The sequence below is a fragment of the Ornithorhynchus anatinus genome, chromosome 1 (genome assembly GCF_004115215.2).
Source record: "Ornithorhynchus anatinus isolate Pmale09 chromosome 1, mOrnAna1.pri.v4, whole genome shotgun sequence".
Classification (NCBI taxonomy): domain Eukaryota; kingdom Metazoa; phylum Chordata; class Mammalia; order Monotremata; family Ornithorhynchidae; genus Ornithorhynchus; species Ornithorhynchus anatinus.
Window position 1 is genome coordinate 90,641,113 of NC_041728.1, and position 13,040 is coordinate 90,654,152.

Below are 13,040 nucleotides of genomic sequence, written 5' to 3' on the forward strand. Positions count from 1 at the left end.
TAATCATATATTTAAACTAACCAGCATCTCTCAACCTCTTGGGATGCCAAGATACAATGCTTTCACTCTACTTATCCTTCTCTTTCATTGGTTCTTCCACCTCTCATTCTGTAATTTGGGGTATCCCAAAGCAGAACCCTCTCTTTTCTTGCTCTACAGTCATTCTCTCTACAGCTCATCCATTCCTATTGCTTCAGGCACCAACTTTATGCTGATGGTTCCTCAATTCTATCCCTCCAGCACTGACCTCTCCCCTGCCATTCAATCTCTTCCCTCCTTGGATGGCCCATTAGTACCTCCAACTCAACTTTTCCAAAACGAAACTGCTCATCTGCTCTCCTAAACTCTCCCACCCCCATCCTTTCTGTTACCAAAACCCACAGACTTGGCGCTATCCTCGATTCCTCATGATAGTCATTCGGCTCAAATCCAAACTGCTAAATCCTGCCAACTTCCTCCAAATCTTTTCTCAGATCTGCCTCTTTCTCGCCATCTAAAGAGTCATCAGATTGGTTCAAACACTCATCATATCATTGTTAGATTACTATTATCAGCAACCTCCCTCCAGCTAATCTCAACCCCAAAACAGTCCACATTCCAACTGCTTGATCAACTCTGTTATATTTAACTCTCCCAGTTGCCCACAGTAAGTGCTCAAAAAATTGGATTGATCTGCCTGAAATGTCACTCAGCATATGTCTCTCCAGTTTTCAAAAACCCCCAAAGCCTGCTCATTAACTCTGCTTCAGACCAAAACTCCTTACCATTACCTTCAGGGTTCTCCTTCAGCCTTCTCCATTTTACGCATCAGCTCTCTTCACCCATTACTCCCTAGTGGCCCTCTTCCCGCCTCTTAAATTCATCTCTTAACTACACTCTGCCCTCGCCTTCAACTCTTTGCTGACAAATGCTGGTGAAATATTTATATGCTTTTTTCCTACTGTATATTCAATTATTTATTGTGCTCAGGAGCCGACTGGCTTCTCAAATTCTCTGGCAACTGTTGCACAGAACAATGAATTCAATAAAATGCGATGATCGTATTATTACCACATAATGTAGCCTAAAGTCACTGGATTTATTTCCTATCACATAAGATATAAAAATTGTTTAAGATTCACAGTGCTCTGCACATAGTAAGCGCTCAATAAATACTATTGAATGAATGAATACAAACAGTTTAAAAAGTCAGTCAATCGCATTTATTGAGTGCTTACTCTGTGCAGAGTACTGTACTAAGCACCTGGGAGAGTACAATATAACAGACACATTCCCTGCCCACATCGATATTACTGTCTAGTGGAGGAGACAGACGTCGATATAAATAAATTACAGATATGTACATAAGCACTGTGGGGCTGGGATGGGGAATGAATAAATGGAGCAAGTCAGAGCAATGCAGACAGGAGTTGAAGAAAAGCAGCGTGGCTCAGTTGGAAAGAGCCTGGGCTTCGGAGTCAGAGGTCATGGGTTCAACTCCCAGCTCTGCCATTTGTCAGCTGTGTGACTGTGGGCAAGCCACTTAACTTCTCTGTGCCTCAGTTACCATCTGTAAAATGGGGATTAACTGTGAGCCTCACGTGGGACAACCTGATTACCCTGTATCTACCCCAGCGCTTAGAACACTGCTCTGCACATAGTAAGCGCTTAACAAATACCAACATTATTAAAAGGAAAAGAAGACTTAGTCAGGGAAGGCCTCTTGGAGGAGATGGGTTTTCAATAAGACTTTGAATGGGGGCTGAGGGGAGAGTAATTGTCTGCTGGATATTAAGTGGGAACAAGTTCCAGACCAGAGACAGGATGTGGGTGAGAGGTCAGTGGTGAGATAGACGAAATCCAGGTAAAGTAAGAAGATTAGCATTAAAGAAGCGAAGTGTACGGGCTGGGTTGTAGTAGGAGAGTAGTTAGCTGAGGTAGGAGGGGGCAAGGTGACTATGAACAGTTGAGTTTGGGGGGTTTTTTCCTTCACAGATTGGGGAGAGTTTATGCAGAATACTACTAGACAGTAATTTTCGTTAGGTCAGCAATCATGTCCTCTTACTCTGTTGTAGTCTCCCAAGCACTTAGCACATGCTCTGAACACACTGTCTTGTCTTATGGTGTCAGGTCGTCTCTGACCCATTGCAACACCTGCCCAGAACGCCCCACTTCCACCTGCACTCGTTCTGGTAGTGGATCCATAGAGTTTTCTTGGTGAAAATAGGGAAGCGGTTTACCACTGCCTCCTTCTGCTCAGTAAACCTGAATCTCTGCTCTCGACTCTCTCCCAGGGCACTGCTGCCCAGCACGGGTGAGTTGACTTGTAGCCACTGGCTAGCCACTGCCCAACCTACAAATGGAATGGGTATGCCTCTGCTTCTCTGCCTCCCGTAGCCAAGACTGGCAGAGTACTGGAAACTCTCCAGGTGCCATCCTAAGAAGGCCTGAACACACATTAGTCCCTCAGTAAATACTAATGATTTGAGAAAAAGAAAGCTATCCCTTTTATTCCATCTTTTCCTTCAATTCAGTCATGTTCATTGAGCACTTACAGTGTGCAGAGCACTGTACTAAGCACTTGGGAGAGTACAATATAACAATAAACCCATTCCCTGCCCACAACGAGTTTGCAGTCTATAGAGAGTCACCCTTGAATGGCGCATATGACATTCTATAACACTACAGCAAGAAAGATATACTCAGCTTTACAAAACAGGGGTTAGGTCCTCAATGACCCTCACTTGAGGAAAACTTGCATTATAGTAAGAGTTCCTTAACTGATGCCACTCTCACCACACAACCATTTCCTCTGCTATCGTATCACCTTAAATCCACACAGACACTTACAGTCGGAAGAATGTTCCTTAATTCTCAAAGCGCAATCTGACCAAAATGCCAAGAAGATGTATAGTGGAGTATACTTAGGTTTAAGCTTGCAAAATTACAATCTATTTTTTGCCTCATTTAAGCCCTGTATCTGTTTCTCTGAAGAAAAGTGGAGCTATTTTGCCTCCGTAGCTATATGAAAGAAAAAGAAAAGCAGTTGAAAAGAGGGGAAAAAAATACTTAAAACAAAGGAAAGCCAAACAATATGGCCTATATGAATGAAAAGTATTAAGGAAATATTGAGTGCTCTTAAAAGTCAATAGCTCAAATTAAACTGGAAGACATATGGAAGGACAGATCCATTTAGAAGTAAAAGAAAACTGATCGTTATGGAGTCAAGTTCAGTCTATGAATGAGCTGTCAATGCTTAACATTATGCAAAGCAACAGAGAAAGTTCTGTATATCATAGCCAGACACATTCTATTGTTTTCAAGCAGTACAATTCGAAATCAAGGACTAATGGAAGGCATTCATGAAACATACAAGATTTAAAATTTACAATAAACACAATACTCTTGCAGAAAAAAAAACGCCTTTTGAATGTCAGTTGAAAGCTGAACACAGCAGGATTTTTTCATTCTACAGTAATATGTTTATTTTATAATCAAGAAAAATACATTTATATTTAAGAAAACGCCTATTAGGCAGAATTTCTGGCATACGAGATAATATTGTTCAATTTTATAAAAAGGTAAGACTTCCAAATTCACAAGAGACTTTAAGTCTCTTCAAGAACAAAACAAACATTTCCTTCCCTGTTGGTTGAATATTTTTAATACAATTGTGGGAAAAGTTTTCATTAAACAAGTTCTAACATCCTTGCTGTTTTCTCGCCTACTCTTTTAACGTGCTTTGCACTTTAAACATGCTTAATAATGTTATTAGTCACTGATGATTACTGACATAAAATAATATCAATCAGTGGGTTCCACATTTTTAGCAAATAAGTACGTTTTTCCTCGAATCAATCAATGGTATTTACTGAGCACCTGTTGTGTGCAGAACACTGTGTTGAGAGCTGGAATTCATAAAGGCAAATAGTTTTGTTTTTTATTCACTCAATTGTATTTATTGAGCACTGCACTATGCTCTTGGAAAGTACATTCAGCAATAGAGAGAGACAATCCCTGCCCACAGCGGGCTTTTCAGAAATACATTTCATATAATAAAATTTAGAATTCGTGACAAAGCTCAAAAATATCATTAGCTTCTGAATATGTCTTTTACAATCGCTGCTCAAAAACCCGTGGTGATGGAAACACAAATACTCAGACTATTATACATTGATGAAGTTAAAATAAAACACCAGTTTAAGAAATGTATCTCCCTCACGCCACTTCATCTGGAAATGTACTTAGAAAAGTGCTACCCTGATTAGCACTGTGCATATTTGTATATATTATTTATTACCCCATTTATTTTGTCTATGATTCTATTTATCTTGTTGATGTTGTTTTGTTCTGTTTTGCTTTGCTTTGCTGTCTGTCTCCCCCTTTTAGACTGTGAGCCCATTGTTGGGCAGGGATTGTCTCTATCTGTTGACGAATTGTACATTCCAAGTGCTTAGTACAGTGCTCTGCACACAGTAAGCGCTCAATAAATACAATTGAATGAGTGAATTAATTAGTCTTGCAAACTTACCTATGACCAGAGTGGTAAACGGCTGTGTTTATTCCATGAGGATAGTGACTGCTGAAGTTGAAACTGTGGCTCTCTTGGTAACTCTGATTTGTCCCAACACTAGATTTAAGGGGAGGGATGGAGGGGGAAAGAGACAAGTCATTGCATATTAAATTTAATATTTCATATTCATTTTTAAAACAGGCCCTTTATCTCTTAATCTCTCAAACATCCAGGCATATTTTTACCTTACAAGGTAGTTTTTGAGCTCTCCGCGGTAATTGATGACTAGGAGTTCCGCAGACCACTGGGCACTCGCTTTGTACTCCAGAAATATCAACCCGGCAACAGCACAGCTCAAATCACCCGGAAAACTGGAGGCCTAAAGAACATTAAATTGAAAAATCAGATCTTCAATTACTGAAAGAGTCAAAATTTGCCAAATGGGATAGCCAGAAAACAAATCTGAGACTGAATCGGTGGATTCCCAAGTAATGCATAGTCTGTAACAGAGGGTAATGATACAACTGCCCTTTTATGACGAAAGAAAGCCACAGAAACGAAGAACCTCAGAGGGCTTTCCTGGACAAGATTTCGACCACTACGGACTAAAAGAGGAATTGAAAATAAAGTGTTTAAATTAAACAGAGGCTCTAAAAAGTTTAAATGAACATAGGGCAGAAGCCGTACAGGCATCTGGCCCCAGTTAATTTCTATCTTCTACCTCTGCCATTTGCCAAGAATCGTACCTCATACCGAGTTGCTTGCCCATGTTCTTACTCACCTGCTATTGCAGCATCCATTCTGCCCCTTAGTGGCTTCAGGCAATGCTTGAGGGAAAGGATCCTTCCCGTCTCTCAGGCCCGCAATCTCGGTGTCATCCTTGACTCGTCTCTCTCGTTCACCCCACACATCCTATCCGTTACCAAGACCTGCCGGTTTCACCTATACAATATCGCCAAGATCCGCCCATTCCTCTCCACCCAAACGGCTACCTTACTGCTACGGGCTCTCGTTATATCCCGGCTAGACTACTGTGTCGGCCTTCTCTCTGACCTCCCTTCCTCCTCTCTCGCCCCGCTCCGGTCTATTCTTCCCTCCGCTGCCCGGCTCATCTTCCTGCAGAAACGATCTGGGCATGTCACTCCCCTTCATAAACAACTCCAGTTGTTGCCTATCGACCTCTGCTCCAAACAAAAACTCCTCACTCTAGGCTTCAAGGCTCTCCATCACCTTGCCCCTTCCTACCTCTCTTCCCTTCTCTCTTTCTACCACCCACCCCGCACGCTCCGCTCCTCTGCCGCCCACCTCCTCACCGTCCCTCGGTCTCGCCTATCCCGCCGTCGACCCCTGGGCCACGGTCCTGGAATGCCCTCCCTCCTCACCTCCGCCAAACTAATTCTCTTCCCCTCTTCAAAACCCTACTTAAAACTCACCTCCTCCAAGAGGCCTTCCCAGACTGAGCTCCCCTTCTCCCTCTACTGCCCCCCCTTCACCTCTCCGCAGCTTAACCCTCTTTTCCCTCCATTTCCCTCTGCTCCTCCCCCTCTCCCTTCCCATCCCCTCAGCACTGTACTCGTCTGCTCGACTGTATATATTTTCATTACCCTATTTATTTTGTTAATGAAATGTACATCGCCTCAATTCTATTTAGTTGCCATTGTTTTTACGAGATGTTCTTCCCCTTGACTCTATTTATTGCCATTGTTCTCGTCTGTCCGTCTCCCCCGATTAGACCGTAAACCCGTCAAACGGCAGGGACTGTCTCTATCTGTTGCCGACTTGCTCATTCCAAGCGCTTAGTACAGTGCTCTGCATATAGTAAGCGCTCAATAAATACTACTGAATGAATGAATGAATATTGCTCCTCATGATTAGAAGTGCACTTTCTTCCATCCCCACTACTTTTCCTCCTCACTCATAATCCTGGTTCTGTGTCACCATCCCAACACTTCAACTGTCTGGTTAAATACTTTCCTACCTTTCCTACCACCTCCTATTTTCGTTTATCCCACAGGACTGCTCATTTTTTTTTTTCAACAACAAAATTAACCTCCAATATGGCAATTCCTAGCATCAGATCCCGCAACCATAATACTCCAGATTATAATAAATTTTAAAATTTAAAGCTCCTAAATGATGCTTTAGCTTAAGCCCATCAAACCAATGGAGAATGAGAAGCCAAAGAAAATTAAATTTCAAATGATGGGTGAATCTCCGCTTTCCCCATGACAGGGACATCAGGGGTTATGATGGGCTTGGAAACACCCCACCATAAAAATGAGTAAAGGAGTTGGCTCATTTTTTTACTCCTTTAACACCTATTGCCCAACAGTTCTTTCGGGATTGTCAGCTCCTTGTGGGCATGCATGGTGCCTAGCAACTCTACTGGGTTGTTCTCTCCCAATCAACCAATCAAATCAATAAAAGGTTTTTGAGTGCCTTGCACATAGTAAGGTACTGTACTAAGCACTTAGGAAAGTACAATATTAGAGAGATACAGTCATTCATTGCATTTATTGAGCGCTGTGTGCAGAGCAGTGTACTCATTGCTTGGGAGAGTGCAATAAACCAACACGTTCCCTCACCACAATGCGTTCACGGTCTAGAGATGGTAGATACAACTCCTGCCCACAAGGATTTTACGGTCTACAGGGCGAGAAAGACATTAAAATAGAGTACAGACATCAAGTACATAGCGCAGTGGCTAAGCACGAGATAAATACCGTCGATTGATTGACTGATTCAGATAAGTTTCTGTGCACGATATAGGTCAATGACAAACATGATCGCGGGTGCTGCATTTGGACGAGAATATGGTCTGAGCAAGTAAAACTTGGAACAAAACGGAAAAGCTGTCTCAGAATTTATGAACTCTACTTTTACGGATTACTGATGCTTCCTGCCGCAGTATGCACCCTCTCTAGGACCCAGATTAGGAGGGGAAGGACTTAACCAAAGTCCTAAACAAAGTTCTCAGTCCAGAACAGAACTTCTTATCTTCCCAAACAAAGTCTATCCTCCCCACGACTTTTCCATCACCTTGGCATTATCCTCAACTCATCTCTCTCATTCCCGCTTAGTACAGTGCCTTGCACATAATAAGTGTTTAACAAGTACCATAATTATTATCTTTCAGCCTGTCACTGAATCCTGTCAGTTCAACCGACCCCATCCCCCCAGACAGTAAACTCATTGTGGGCAGGGAATGTCACTGTTTATTGTTGCACTGTGCTTTCCCAAGTGCTTAATACACTGCTCTGCATATAGTAAGAGCTCAATAAATACAACGGAATGAAAACACCATCACAACATCACTAAAACCTGCCCTTTCCTCTCCATCCAAACTGCGAGCATGTTAATCCAATGACTTATTCTACCCTGTCTTGACTGCTGTATCAGCCTCCTTGCTGACCTCCCTGCCTCCCTCCTGTCTCTCCCCACTCCGGTCCATACTTGACTCTGCTGCCCAGATCATTTTTCTCCAATACCGTTCAGTCCACGGTTCCCCTCTCCTTAAGAACCTCCAGTGTTTGCCCGTGCACCTCCGCATCAAACAGAAACTCCTTACCATCAGTTTTAAAGCACTCCATCATCTTGTCCCTTCCTACCTCACCTCGCTGCTCTAATGCCAACCTACTCATTGTACCTTGATTTCATCATTCTCACCGCTGGCCTCTCGCCTACATCCTACCTTAAGCCTAGAATGCCCTCCCTCTTCATATCCAACAGAAGATTATTGTCCCCACAGTCAAAGCCTTTTTAAAAATCACATCTTCTCCAAGAGACCTTCCCTGACTAAGCCCTCATTTCCTCTTCTGGGTCACCCCTGTACTTGGATTTGATCCCTCTATTCACCCTTTCCTCAGCCCCATAGTAGTTATGCACATAACTGTGATTTATTCATTTATATGAATGTCTGTCTCCCCCTCTAGACTGTAAACTCATTGTCGACAGGCATCATGTCTACCAACTCTGTTATAATGTACTCTCCCCAGGGCTTAGTACAGTGCTCTGCACACAGTAAGTGCTCAATAAATGATTGACTGATCCTGAGTAACTGAATGTTTTTTATAAAATCCAACTGCAACGTTGCAATACATGGACATGTCCAGTTAATTGTATCAATCTCAAAACGGCCAGCATACAAAAAATTTGTTGCGAGTATCTGGTTCCATCAAAACAAGTCCACCCAGTAAATATTCATCGTTTCCTCCCCTCGACTTTCAGGGTATACGGTAAAAATAAATACCGGGGAAATGACAAAGAGTTCGCTGCCCATAAGGTCAAACACTCTCACGGTTCCTGTACTTTCAGCATAAGCAAGCAGGGTGCAGTCATAACTCCAGGCCACACGTCTCCACTGTGGATTGGGATCCTTTGGAACTATGACAAGAGGAAAAATGTCACATTTAGCTCAAAGTAAAACATTCCATTGAAAGATTCTACATTAGTTTCGTTAAGCGCTTCCCACTTCATTTATCTCCTTTAGGCGGTTTAAAACTAACTTCTGACAATAAGCTACACTACTTCACCTGCAGTAAAATAAAACCAAACTTTATGCTGAGACAGCTATCAGAAAATACCATCTTCAATAGTGGAGAATTGAAGCAGCATCAGCTTTTCATCTATTTGAAGACCAACTCCTTGCCCTTTCCAGATTGCAACTCTGATACACTGTGGTTCAGAAACACAGGCAACAGTAAGCCCCAAAAACTTACTGAAAGAGAGAAAGAAGGCACAAAAAGCCCAGTGTAAATTCCAACCTAATATGCTATATGAGTGGTGGGAAGCCAAGGATACACTTCTAAAATACATCCAAGATATGTTCAGTACATTAAATATATCAATCAATGGTATTTATGGAGAGCTTATGATAATAATAATAATAATGTTGGTATTTGTTAAGTGCTTACTATGTGCAGAGAGCACTGTTCTAAGAGCTGGGGTATACAGGGTAATCAGGTGGTCCCACATGAGGCTCACAGTCTTAATCCCCATTTTACACACGAGGTAACTGAGGCATAGAAAAGTGAAGTGACTTGCCCACAGTCACACAGCTGACAAGTGGCAGAACTGGGATTCGAACCCATGACCTCTGACTCCCAAGCCTGGGCTCCTTCCACTGAGCCACGCTGCTTCTCGTGTGTTTGAGTACTTTACTAAGGGTTTTACGGAGTACGATATCACAATAAAACAGAGTTGGTAGACACAGTCCCTGCCCTCAGTGAGCTTACAGTCTAGAGGAATGCAGATGTCAAGGATTTGGGCATCAATCTAAGAGAACTGGGACAAACCCTCAAGGAGCTACACTAAAGTGGGCCTCTCACCCACTGTTCTCCCCAAAGCCCTTCTCCACCAGGCCACCCTGGAGTCTCCATCCTGACTGCAGCAGACGGGAAGGACGGAAACGGTGGGTGCTCACATCCGTCCGCAAATTGCAGCATGTTGGGAACGCTGAAGCTGCAACCAACGTTTCCTGGCCCTGGGATTACTGGACCGTTAGCCACAAGAAGCACAAAACTCTACTCAATCAATTAATCAATTGTAATTACTGAGCACTTACTGTGTGCACAGCATCGTACTAAGTGTTTGGGAGAGTACAATAGAACAATTGAACAGAGCCTGGCTATAGAATTGACTGCATTTTTGTATTTATGCCTGGCCTCAACTTTCATGCTTGCTACAGACAAGTATGTAGGAGATTCTCTCTTAATGATGCTCACTCCCATAGACCCAGTCTCAACAATGGCAGTGTATGTGCAATCCCGAGGACAGCTCTATCCAAAGAATTTCATTCATTCAGTAGTATTTATTGAGCGCTTACCATGTGCAGAGCACCATACTAAGCACTTGGAATGTACAATTCAGAACAGATAGAGACAATCCCTGCCCAATGACGGGCTCACAGTCTAAATGGGGAAGACAGAAAGCAAAGTAAAACAGAACAAAAGACATCATCATCAAGATAAATAGAATCAAGGAGATATACACCTCACTAACAAAATAAATAGGGTAAATTTGTCTGCTAGCCAAAAGGTGCCCTTCTAATCTTCTTAGTTTACTGAAGGGATCCAAAAGTAACTAATTGTAGTTTAATTTATTTGAGGCGACAGGCCTTACTGCTCCTCCTCAAGTCCTGGGGGCCACTGTCCCCCTCGAGACTGTAAACCCGTTGGGGGTAGGGAACCTGTCTACCCACTCTGTCATACTGTACTCTCCCAAGTGCTTAATGTAGTGTACTGAACCCAGTGAGCACACATTAAATATGATCAATCGATTGATCACTGTCAAGGGCAGAATACTGGGCTGAAACCAGAATATTCTGCAATCAGCTGAGAAGATCTCATTGGTACTTTTTTCTTTATGGTATTCGTTAAGCGCTTACTATGTGCTAGGGACTGTACAAAGCACTGAGGTAGATAGAAGACAATCAGGTTGGACTCAGTCCCTGTCCCTCGTGGGGCTCACAGTCTTAATCCCCATTTTATAGATGAGGTAACTGAGGCACAGAGAAGTTAAGTGATTTGCCCAAGGTCACATGTCTAAGCCCTTCTTTCCTCTTCTCCCACTCCTTTCTGCGTCACCCTGACTTGAGCCCTTTATTCATCCTCCCTCCCAGCCTCACAGCACTTATGTACATATATGCAATTTATTTATTTCTATTAATATCTGTCTTCCCCCTTAGCTCGTTGTGAGCAGGGAATGTGTCTGTTTCTTGCTTTATTGTAATCTCCCAAGAGCTTAGTACAGTGTTCTGCACTCAGTAAGTGCTCAAAAAATACGGTTAAATTGAATGAACGAAAGAATGAACAAGAGGTGGAGCCAGGACTAGAAATCAGGTCCTCTGACTCCCAGGCCAGTGCTCTTTCCACTAGGTCGCACTGCTTCTCATTATTATTACTACCTTCCATCTCATCTTCTTGTGATGAGATAGCATTATCTACTCTATTATTACTATCAACTACTGTATTTTTTCCTACAAAAAAAACACCCTAAAACTATGGAATTGAAGGCCCAAGCCTTATTGAGAAAGAGGGAAGTGGGAAGGTCCAGACACAAAGATGAGGACTGCGTCACCGATCTTTCCGTATTCCAGGCCTATCTTGGAACATCTGCCTCGAGGAATTTGCAGTGTGGATTTTGCAAAGAGAAGTTAGTTCATTCGAATTCATTATTCCAAAAGAATCTTCTAATCATTTCTCTGAATGTGCGTTTGGGTAGCTGACAGCAAAAGTTAACGACCGTTTTGTGAAAGCATGGATGCCAGTCAGGTAAAAAACAGATCATAGAAAAATAAATCCTTTCAAAAATGAAAAGCTTGTCCACGTGTGGACAGAAAGGTCTGTAAACAGCAGCAAATCAGGTCAAATAGGAAACTGAGCTGACCAAAACCAATCATTAAAATCATCTTAAAACACATCAAAAATAGAAAGCCATCTAATGAATCAGGAGGGGCCCTTGACGATGATAGTGTCAGAGGAGCTCTTGGGGGTGAAAATGAGGTTGTAAAAAAAGAATCTGCTTTTCTATCTTTTCTGACCAAAATACTACAGAGGTTCCTAAGCTCAAATTGAAACTAATTAACTTGTAGATGAATGCATTCATCTGTCTAGTACAATGATTTGTTGGTGCTTATTAAATATTGAGGATTGTCAGTTGGATGAGAGGTTCTGGATCAAATTGGAGCAAAACCCCAAAGTTTTAGACCAAGGCGATAGCCGGCTGTAAACGAAGCATCATTTGAAAGGTCTGAAGGAACTTGGAAGGGAATTGAGGGAACTTCGGGCAAAGACCTGTAATCAATCCCCACGAAACTATGACAGTAACAGTCCAACAGCAAGCCCCCTCCATAAGAAAGACTGCAGAAGTGACCCTGGGAATTATAGACCAGTTAATTTTATAGTGCTAACCGGCAAACTGTTACAACAAATTAGGTTCAGTGAACACAGTTAGGGGAAAGGCAGCACCGGTTCTTAGGAGAAGAAATCGTGGCTCGGTAATCTGCTGGAGTTTTTTTGAAGGGGATGATAAATATACAGACATGAGAAAACCAAAGGAACTATTACCTTCAGATTTTCAACGAGTCTCTGACAAGGTTTCACACCAAAGGCTTTAAAAAAAATCGAAAAGGAGGGAACATTCTATCATACAGAAAACTGGCTAACAGAAAACCAAGGAGAGCAGGGTGGGGGAGGGTCAGTATCAATTCTGGGGATGGATAAATGTAAACAGTGGGATCCCAGCGGGATCAGCACTATAACTACTTTGATTTAACATTTTTCTAAACCATCTGGAGCAAGTCCGTAGTACAGCTCTTCCAGGTGGTGAAGTACCATGCTAATGGAGATAAATTTTACAAAGAACTGAAGCTGAGAGGGCAGAAAAATGGTAAATTAGTTTCCATATGAGCAAGTGCATTGAAATAACTTCAGAAAAAGCTTCGATCACCATTCGATCACAGTGTCAACTGTTTCCTTGGGACCATCAGTTCAAAGTATGGCAGAGGCTAAAATGGCTGTATCCACCTAAAGCGCTCTGATACTCGTCC

General features: G+C 42.4%; 1 protein-coding gene across 2 annotated transcripts in view; it reads right to left on the reverse strand.

Annotated features, from left to right (window-relative positions):
- NBAS (NBAS subunit of NRZ tethering complex) overlaps positions 1 to 13,040 on the reverse strand; it is a 286,332-nt gene that overhangs the window by 242,654 nt on the left and 30,638 nt on the right. For both annotated transcript variants that reach the window (XM_029058646.2, XM_029058643.2), the window contains exons 7-9: positions 8,742 to 8,875; positions 4,738 to 4,871; positions 4,511 to 4,609 (exon numbers count right to left, since the gene is read on the reverse strand). In XM_029058646.2, the coding sequence (XP_028914479.1) occupies positions 4,511 to 4,609; positions 4,738 to 4,871; positions 8,742 to 8,875 (367 nt within the window). The remainder of the gene's footprint in view (positions 1 to 4,510; positions 4,610 to 4,737; positions 4,872 to 8,741; positions 8,876 to 13,040) is intronic.